Source organism: Periplaneta americana, chromosome 11 (genome assembly GCF_040183065.1).
Source record: "Periplaneta americana isolate PAMFEO1 chromosome 11, P.americana_PAMFEO1_priV1, whole genome shotgun sequence".
In the NCBI taxonomy this organism is placed as follows: domain Eukaryota; kingdom Metazoa; phylum Arthropoda; class Insecta; order Blattodea; family Blattidae; genus Periplaneta; species Periplaneta americana.
Window position 1 is genome coordinate 2,015,436 of NC_091127.1, and position 11,733 is coordinate 2,027,168.

General features: G+C 16.3%; 1 protein-coding gene across 5 annotated transcripts in view; it reads left to right on the forward strand.

Moving 5' to 3' along the window:
* Nucleotides 1-11,733, forward strand: part of LOC138708719 (uncharacterized) — a 155,427-nt gene that overhangs the window by 141,136 nt on the left and 2,558 nt on the right. For 4 of the 5 annotated variants that reach the window (XM_069838827.1, XM_069838830.1, XM_069838828.1 and 1 more), the window contains one exon: nt 8,252-11,433. In XM_069838827.1, the coding sequence (XP_069694928.1) occupies nt 8,252-8,476 (225 nt within the window). In that variant the 3' untranslated portion in view covers nt 8,477-11,433. Of the gene's footprint in view, nt 1-8,251; nt 11,434-11,733 lie in introns of those variants that run through there. The other variant, XR_011334758.1, reaches the window with a different exon arrangement.

The window sequence follows — 11,733 nt, forward strand, 5'->3', positions numbered from 1 at the left end:
TTTAATTTATTTATTTAATTTATTTTTTATTTGATTTAATTTAATTAATTAATTTAATTAATTTAATTTATTTATTTTATTTATTTAATTTATTTTATTTATTTATTTTATTTATATAATTAATTAATTTATTTAATTTACTTATTTTATTTAATTTATTTGTCTAATTTATTTATTTAATTTATTTATTTAATTTATTTATTTATTTATTAGTTTATTTATTTAATTAATTATTTAATTTATTAATTTATTTAATTAATTTATTTATTTTATTTATTTATTTTATTTATTTAATTTAATTATTTAATTTATTTATTTGTTTTATTTAATCTGTTTATTTCATTTATTAATTTTTTAAATTCATTTAATTTATTTATTTAATTTATTTATTTAATTTACTTATTTATTTAATTAATTTATTTATTAAATTTATTTATTTTATTTATTTATTTTATTTATTTATTTATTTAATTTTTCTAATTCATTTATTTAATTTATTTATTTAAGTTATTTAATTAATTAATTAATTTAATTTATTAATTTAATTAATTTATTTAATTTAATGTATTTAATTTATTAATTTAATTTATTTATTTATTTAAAATAATTTGTTTATTTATTTAATTTAATTAATTTATTTAATCTATTTAATTAAGAATTTAAAAAAAATTGAAAAATAAATTTTGAAATAAAAATAAAAATTTGAAAAAAATATTATTTAATTTATTTAATTTATTTATTTAATTTATTTAATTGATTCAATTTATTTATTTAATTAATTTATTTAATTTATTTATTTATTTAATCCATTTATTTATTTATTTAATTGATTTATTTAATTAGTTAATTTAATTAATTTATTTATTTGATTTATTTATTTAATTTGTCTAATTTATTTATTTAATTTATCTAATTTATTTTATTCATTTAATTTATTTAGTTTATTTATTTAATTTATTTATTTAATTAATTTATTTAGTTTATTTACTTTATTTATTTATTTAATTTAATTTATTTAATTTATTTATTTAATTTAATTAATTAATTTAATCTATTTATTTATTTAAATTTAATTTTAATTTATTTATTTATTTATCTTATTTATTTAATTAATTTAACTAATTTAATTTAATTTATTTATTTAATTTATGTATTTAATTTAATTTATTTATTTAATTTATTTTATTTATTTAATTAATTTATTTAATTTACCTATTTATTTAATTTATTTATTTAATTAATTTATTTATTTAATTTATCTAATTGATTTATTTAATTAATTAATTTATTTATTTTATTTATTTTTATTTAATTAATTAATTTAATTTATTTATTTAATTTATTTATTTAATTCATTTAATTTATTTATTTATTTAATTTTAATTTAATTTAATTTAAATTTATTTATTTATCTTATTTATTTAATTTATTTATTTAATTTCATATTTATTAGCTCATGCGATAAGTATAACATTGTAAACTAATTTCATAATAATGGTCCATGGGCGTGAATTTGAACTGCCACTGGGGGAGACCCTGGTGTACCAGCATCATGCGGAAGTACTGCGTGAAGTCTGCAGCCAGGTAGTGCCACTCGAAACTTCTGTCCAGCAGCCAGATCTTGGGATTTAACTAATTTAATTTAATTTAATTTATTTATTTTATTTAATTTATTTATTTAATTTATTTATTTTTATTTAATTAAATAATTAAATTTATTTATTTAATTTTATTTATTAATTTATTTATTTTTATTTATTTAATTTATTTAATTAATTACTTTATTTAATTTATTTATTTAATTTATCTATTTAATTAATTTAATTTATTTATTTAATTAATTTATTTAATTTATTTATTTAATTAATTTATGTATTTAATTTGTTTATTTAATTTATTTACTTAATTTATTTATTTAATTAATATATTTATTTATTTAATTTATTTAATTTATTTATTTAATTTAATTTATTTATTTAATTTACTTAATATAATTTATTTATTTAATTTAATTAATTTATTTATTTTATTTATTTAATTTATATAATTTATTTAATTTAATTTATTTATTTAATTTTATTTATTTAATTAATTTATTTATTTACTTTATTTATTTAATTAATTAATTTAATTATTTATTAAATTTATTTATTTATTTAATTTATTTATTTAATTTATTTAATTTATTTTATTTTATTTATTTATTTAATTTATTTAATTTATTTTATTTAATTAATTTATTTAATTTACTTATTTATTTTATTTATTTATTTAGTTAATTTATTTTATTTATTTATTGATTTTATTAATTAATTTATTTAATTAATTAATTTATTTAATTTATTAATTTATTTAATATAATTTATTTATTTTATTTATTTAATTTTATTCTATTTATTTCATCTATTTAATTTATTTATTTAATCTATTTAATTAATTTATTTAATCTATTAATTTATTTAAATTTAATTTTAATTTAATTTAAATTTATTAATTTATTTAATTAATTAATTTATTTAAATTATTTAATTAATTAATTTATTTATTTGATAAATTTATTTATTTAATTTATTTATTTAATTTAATTTATCTAATTTAATTTAATGTATTTAATTAATTAATTTAATTAATTTATTTATTTAATTTATTTATTTATTTTATTTATTTAATTTATTTAATTAATTAATTTATTTAATTTACTTATTTTATTTAATTTATTTATTTAATTTATTTAATTTATTTATTTAATTTATTTGATTTATTTAATTTAATTTATTTATTTAATTTATTTATTTAATTAATTTATTTATTTTATTTATTTAATTAATTTATTTAATTTAATTTATTTACTTTATTTATCTAATTTATTTATTTAATTTATTTATCTAATTTATTGATTTGTTTAAATTATTTATTTACTTTATTTATTTAATTTATTTAATTTAATTTATTTAATTTATTTATTTATTTAATTTATTAATTTATTTATTTAATTTATTTATTGAATTTATTTATTTTATTTATTTTATTTGTTTATTTAATTTATTAATTTATTAAATTTATTTAATTTATTTATTTAATTTACTTTTTTATTTAATTTACTTATTTATTTAATTTATTTATTTATTTAATTTTTCTAATTTATTTATTTAATTTACCTAATTTATTTATTTAATTTATCTAATTTATTTATTTAATTTATTTAGTTTATTTATTTAATTTATTTAGTTTATTTATTTAATTTGTTTATTTAAGTTATTTAATTAATTAATTTATTTATTTATTTATTTAATTTATTTAATTTAATTTATTTATTTAATTTAATTTAGTTTAAATTTATTTATTGATTTAATTTATTTATTTATTTAATTATTTAATTGATTTAATTTATTAATTTAATTAATTTATTTAATTAATTAATTTATTTATTTTATTTATTTATTTAATTTGTTTAATTTAATTTATCTAATTTAATTTATTTAATTCAATTTATTTAATTTTATTTATTTATTTTTATTTATTTATATATTTATTTATTTAATTAATTAATTTATTTAATTTATTTATTTAATTTATTTATTCAATTTATATAATTTATCTATTTAATTAATTTTATTTATTTATTTAATTAATTTATATAATTTATTTATTTAGTTTATTTATTTATTTTATTTATTCATTTTATTTATTAATTCAATTAATTTATTTAATTTAATTAATTTATTTTATTTATTTAATTAATTTATTTAATTTATTTATTTATTTAATTTAATTTATTTATTTAATTTAATTTTATTCATTTATTTATTTAAATTTAATTTTAATTTAATTTAGTTTAAATTTATTTATTTATTTAATTTATTTAATTGATTTAATTTATTTATTTAATTAATTAATTAATTTATTTTATTTATTTAATTTAATTTATCTAATTTAATTTATTTAATTCAATTTATTTAATTTTATTTATTTATTTTTATTTATTTATATATTTATTTATTTACTTAATTTATTTAATTTAATTTAATTTATCTAATTTAATTGATCTAATTTAATTTATTTAATTTAATTAATTTAATTTAATTAATTTAATTCATTTAAATTATTTATTTATTTAATTTATTTATTCAATTTATATAATTTATCTATTTAATTAATTTTATTTATTTATTTAATTAATTTATATAATTTATTTATTTAGTTTATTTATTTATTTATTTATTCATTTTATTTATTAATTTAATTAATTAATTTATTTAATTTAATTAATTTATTTATTTTATTTATTTAATTTATTTATTTAATTTATTTAATTTATTTATTTAATTTAATTTATTTATTTAATTTACTTAATATAATTTATTTATTTAATTTAATTAATTTATTTATTTTATTTATTTAATTTATATAATTTATTTAATTTAATTTATTTATTTAATTTTATTTATTTAATTAATTTATTTATTTACTTTATTTATTTAATTAATTAAATTATTTATTAAATTTATTTATTTATTTAATTTATTTATTTAATTTATTTAATTTATTTTATTTTATTTATTTAATTTATTTAATTTATTTTATTTAATTAATTTATTTAATTTACTTATTTATTTTATTTATTTATTTAGTTAATTTATTTTATTTATTTATTGATTTTATTAATTAATTTATTTAATTAATTAATTTATTTAATTTATTAATTTATTTAATATAATTTATTTATTTTATTTATTTAATTTTATTCTATTTATTTCATCTATTTAATTTATTTATTTAATCTATTTAATTAATTTATTTAATCTATTAATTTATTTAAATTTAATTTTAATTTAATTTAAATTTATTAATTTATTTAATTAATTAATTTATTTAAATTATTTAATTAATTAATTTATTTATTTGATAAATTTATTTATTTAATTTATTTATTTAATTTAATTTATCTAATTTAATTTAATGTATTTAATTAATTAATTTAATTAATTTATTTATTTAATTTATTTATTTATTTTATTTATTTAATTTATTTAATTAATTAATTTATTTAATTTACTTATTTTATTTAATTTATTTATTTAATTTATTTAATTTATTTATTTAATTTATTTGATTTATTTAATTTAATTTATTTATTTAATTTATTTATTTAATTAATTTATTTATTTTATTTATTTAATTAATTTATTTAATTTAATTTATTTACTTTATTTATCTAATTTATTTATTTAATTTATTGATTTGTTTAAATTATTTATTTACTTTATTTATTTAATTTATTTAATTTAATTTATTTATTTAATTTATTAATTTATTTATTTAATTTGTTTATTGAATTTATTTATTTTATTTATTTTATTTGTTTATTTAATTTATTAATTTATTAAATTTATTTAATTTATTTATTTAATTTACTTTTTTATTTAATTTACTTATTTATTAAATTTATTTTATTTAATTTATTTATTTAATTTATTTAATTTACTTATTTATTTAATTTATTTATTTAATTTATTTATTTATTTAATTTTTCTAATTTATTTATTTAATTTACCTAATTTATTTATTTAATTTATCTAATTTATTTATTTAATTTATTTAGTTTATTTATTTAATTTATTTAGTTTATTTATTTAATTTGTTTATTTAAGTTATTTAATTAATTAATTAATTAATTTATTTATTTAATTTATTTAATTTAATTTATTTATTTAATTTAATTTAGTTTAAATTTATTTATTGATTTAATTTATTTATTTATTTATTTATTTAATTGATTTAATTTATTAATTTAATTTATTTATTTAATTAATTAATTTATTTATTTTATTTATTTATTTAATTTGTTTAATTTAATTTATCTAATTTAATTTATTTAATTCAATTTATTTAATTTTATTTATTTATTTTTATTTATTTATATATTTATTTATTTAATTAATTAATTTATTTAATTTATTTATTTAATTTATTTATTCAATTTATATAATTTATCTATTTAATTAATTTTATTTATTTATTTAATTAATTTATATAATTTATTTATTTAGTTTATTTATTTATTTTATTTATTCATTTTATTTATTAATTCAATTAATTTATTTAATTTAATTAATTTATTTTATTTATTTAATTAATTTATTTAATTTATTTATTTATTTAATTTAATTTATTTATTTAATTTAATTTTATTCATTTATTTATTTAAATTTAATTTTAATTTAATTTAGTTTAAATTTATTTATTTATTTAATTTATTTAATTGATTTAATTTATTTATTTAATTAATTAATTTATTTATTTTATTTATTTAATTTAATTTATCTAATTTAATTTATTTAATTCAATTTATTTAATTTTATTTATTTATTTTTATTTATTTATATATTTATTTATTTACTTAATTTATTTAATTTAATTTAATTTATCTAATTTAATTGATCTAATTTAATTTATTTAATTTAATTAATTTAATTTAATTAATTTAATTCATTTAAATTATTTATTTATTTAATTTATTTATTCAATTTATATAATTTATCTATTTAATTAATTTTATTTATTTATTTAATTAATTTATATAATTTATTTATTTAGTTTATTTATTTATTTATTCATTTTATTTATTAATTTAATTAATTAATTTATTTAATTTAATTAATTTATTTATTTTATTTATTTAATTTATTTATTTAATTTATTTAATTAATTTATTTAATTTATTTATTGAATTTACTTTTTTTATTTAATTTATTTATTTAATTTATTGATTTAATTTATTTAATTAATTTATTTTATTTATTTATTTAATTAATTTATTTAATTTATTAGTTAATTTATTTATTTTATTTATTTTATTTATTTATTTATTTAATTTATTTATTGAATTTATTTAGTTTATTTATTCAATTTATTTAGTTTATTTATTTAATTAATTTATTAATTTAATTAATTTATCTAATTAATTAATTTATTTAATTAATATATTTCATTAATTAATTAAATTTATCTATTTAATTAAATTTATTAATTTAATTAAATTTATTTAATTTATTTATTTAATTTAATTTATTTAATCTATTTAATTTATTTATTTAATTAATTTATTTATTTTATTTTATTTATTTAATTAATTTAATTTATTTATTTAATTTACTTTATTTATTTTATTTATTTAATTTATTTATTTATTTATTTAATTAATTTTTTAATTCAATTTATTTAATTATTTATTTATTTAATTTATTTATTTATTTTAATTAATTTAATTTATTTAATTTAATTTATTTAATTTTATTTATTTATTAATTTTTATTTATTTATTTAATTTGTTCATTTAATTAATTTAATTTAATTTATTTATTTAATTTATTTATTAATTTATTTTATTTATTTATTTAATTAATTAATTTATTTAATTTTATTTATTTATTTAATTTATTTTATTTATTTTATTTAATCTATTTGTTTGTTTGTTTTTTGTTTGTTTATTTATTTATTTATTTATTTGGTGAAGCTTCTGCCTGAAGACAGCTGGCCGTTACCTCCATCTTGCTGTGTCAGAATCTGTTAATTCTCGGAATGGAAAGTATAAATTAAGATGTTTATGTTGTTACAGTTTATATTTCTTTGTTGATGTTATAACACTGACGACGATGGTGCCAGTGACTGTAGTAGTCTCTACTGCCATGGCTACATGACTTTATGATTATTAAGCAATGGCGAATTTAGAAATGTTATTTCTAGTTCGCTCATTAGTAAGTCCTTTTTATGACATACAAGAATTTTTTAACTGGAACTTTTACTAACTGTTAAGTGTTCGCATAGGCTTCTGCGGCTGGTGCCCATGATGTGTGGATAAGCTTCAGGGCTTCTACTGTGTTGTCTCGGTGTTGGCGGCTGACGTTTCGACCGCTGTGTAGCCATGTTTGAAGTAGTTATGTAGACATGAGACGACCTGCTGCTGTTGGAACTGTAGCTAGTACAGTTTGATATTGAGATATTGTATAATTGTGCCTGAAGATGCCTGAATGGGCGAAAACGTTTGTAATTTGTAATTCATGTATATAAAACTTAATGACCATATAATATAAGTCATTATTTTACATTGATTTGTCATTTGACTGAGTAACAAATATTATATTGTGTTTATCTATATGACGATAAATTAGCGATATTATACAATAAGCTTATGCCTATGTTGGTGATAAAATCTACTTAGTCTTTAATTGCAAATTCTATTGTTCTGCAGGTTGACTGCCGTGCTGAAGTTGGTAGTCCCACTCCGAAATGGAGACGTCCGAGTCTTGAAGAACAACTCATCCTGGAAGAACCTCCAGTTGATGGGCGTCCAGTCATCAGACTCACACGCTGTCCTGATGTTGCCAACCCTTTGCCAGTTGCACCAACAATACACATTGCAAGTCGATATACGCCTCTTGAGCCAATTAAACGCAGAAATAGCCAACAAACCTGAATGAAGAGTCAATGATTTACCAGACTACTTCTGTTATCCATTATCATTTCATACAGACAGACTGTTCCCAGCTGCAGTATATTATAAATGTTGCTATATGTAAGTATGTACTATGTAAAAAGTGTAAGAAATATTGTTAAATTAATATTGCTAACTAAACAATTCATGTATGACTTGAGGCTTTCCCGGCGTTTGATGTAGAATAACTCTTCACGGGTTCTCAGCCAGGTGAGTTGGAGATTAGCTTCCAAGCTTTCCACGGCTAGCTCTGCCATCTTCTTCAGGGACGAAGTGATGTGGGACCACGTCTAGCCGGTATATATGCAAAAGTAGGGCTTCCCGTTGCGGGCCAATCAGGGATTAAAACCATCCATAAGCCGCCCACAAAGATCCAGAACTTGCTGAGACCAGTTAAGGACGACCTTGGTCTCAGGACACCTGGTGTCTACAGAATACCTTGTGAGTGTGGGAAATGTTACATCGGGCAGACGGGATGAACTATTATGGAACGCTGCAAGGAACATCAACGCAGCATAAGACTATATTACCCCGATAGAAACTGGTCACAAGATAGATTTCGGCGCCACCACCATCTTGGACAAGACATCAGGTTACTGGGACTTAGTTATCAAGGAAGCCATCGAAATCCAGCTAGATGGTAATAATTTCAACAGAGACGGGGGTCTACAGCTGAGTACGGCATGGAAACCTGCCATCAATACGCTTAGACCACCAGCACACGGCAGACAGTCTGGACCAGCAAGTAGCTCCTGATTGGCTGCCGTGTCCACCAACCAGAATGCACCTGGCGGTCGGGACTAGGAACTAGCTCCTGATTGGCCCGCAACGGGAAGCCCTACTTTTGCATATATACCGGCTAGACGTGGTCCCACATCACTTCGTCCCTGAAGAAGATGGCAGAGCTAGCCGTGGAAAGCTTGGAAGCTAATCTCCAACTCACCTGGCTGAGAACCCGAGAAGAGTTATTCTAAACAATTCATACCTGTCAACTTATTAAGCAAAGTAATAATATGTAGATATTCTGCAGTATGTTTTCATTATAATAAAATTCACTTGTTACATTTTATAGCACACGATACAAAGTTCTTTTGCTAAAACAAAATAAAGATAAATTGTTTTCTTCGATATACAATTCAAGATGAATTCAACTTAGGATGATGTACACTGAAGGGAAAACAACTTCTGAGGACGAATAGAGTTCACAATCCTGCCGCTAGCCCATTTTGTTTTGTTCATCTGCAGCCTGTATTCCTTATTGCCGGTACGCTGGTGGAGAAACCGTTCTGCGTTCTGGAATTTCACACTACTGCAGTCCTACGTGCATTTCGTATAAAATTCGAAAAGAACCCACATAGTGAAAATTAAATTTGGAAATAATTGAAAGAAACAGATTTTCTGTGCAAAGGAAAATCACCTGGTTGCCCATCAACCTTAGAGGAAGACATGTTCTGTGTGCAGCCAACAGAAATCAACAGCAATTGTAGCTAAAGAACTGGACATGTGAAAAACAGCGTGGCCCACACGATCACCGGACCTGTGACTTCTTTTTGTGGGGTTACATCAAAGACAGTGTATTCAGTCCATCGATGCCACATAATATCGCAGACCTAAGGCTCTGCAGCAGTTGAAGCTATGTTGATGCGAGTGTGGTAAGAACTTATACTATCATATGGATGTGTGCCATTTCAGCCATGGTACACAAATTGAACATTTTCGGGTGTAAAAAAGCTGTGAGTTCCTCGTTCGTTCTGGACTGGTTTCATTGACGTAAGTTCAATAGTTTGGTCACAATAAAGTTATTTAACTCCTCAAATATTTATGAAAAACGGTGTATAAAAATAATATTAAGCAAATTTAAAACCAAAATAGGCTAGTTTAGATATTTGCTCTGTTTATGAAAGGTATTCCTCTAGCAACAAGTGTCTTGCTAGAGCTTATAACATACCGGTATGATTCCATTTTGGTGAATTGATACATTTCAGACAAAAAGCAATATAAGTATCGGTATATCACTTAAAATCACTAATAGGTGTAAGTGTAGGGCTTAATGATATAGTGCGAAAAATGCCCAGTTTAAGAGCTCTTAGTTATTTTCAGATTTTGTTCAGATGTAGCTGTGTATCTCTTGTGTAAGTACTGATGATAAAAACTTGACTGTTGTTGACAGGTATGATTATACTAAACAAGTACAATATTACGTATTAAAAAGTGGATTATGTTCTTGCAAAAGCATCTGTGAGAAAATGTCAAACAGAAAATAGCTCACTATGACTTAGTAAATCTATTCTGATGTAAAACATGTCAAAATGGCAACTTTTAACAGCGAAGGCTTATCTGCATGGAGGTAAAGTCTGCATTGTAATAAATAATTTTAAAGTTCGAGTTGTTCTAACATGCGTCCGTTACAGTAGCTCTTCCCACATCATTTAATTCGGTAGCAACAATTCTGATAAATAACAAACAGTGAAACTCCTATTAAAGTTTGGCTGCGTGGCAATGTAAATGACGAAGTTTAATATTATATCTAGAGAAACATTAAATGTAAACTGCTATATTGTTGTTGAAAATTTAATCTGTGTAAAAATCTACAACTTCGAACATAGTGTAATACAAAATGAAAATGAAAATAATCGTCCAATGATTTCTCGATTTGCAGAAACCTGGAGTTATTTTTGTACTAGTTTTTAACATGGACAGATGATATCTTTCAAAATAAAATGACAAATATGATAAAGTAGAACAAAGTTTCATCATGACATAACATGAAATGTTTGAACACTCCTGGAGATAGTTCCAGAATTCTGCTGAAAAATCTCTTTTTTGAGAGACGCTACCACAACTTGATGGTCTTTCTTAAACAGCTGAAATTAATGTTTCAATGTATACATTAATTTTTTGTACAAAAAAAAAACTGAAAAAAAAAAAATAACAAGAAACTGAATGCACATGAGAAAACACACAGCTCAAAATTGTTGAGTAGACCATCAGCCACCGATACAGACAAGCTTGATTCAATCCGTCTGGTTTAGATTTGCTCGGTTTCGAAAATGAATAACGCTGCGCTGGCCACATATGTTTGTTTCTGTGGCGGCACACTCTGCTCGGCTCGCAGTGTGAAAGTTTGATTTGGTTGTGAAATCCACAAGTTTCACAAACAGTGTACAGGGTGCCAGCTCTAACATTGTATCCAGAGAGAAGTGCTTTAAAATTTATGTGGATCCCTGACTTAGACGTGC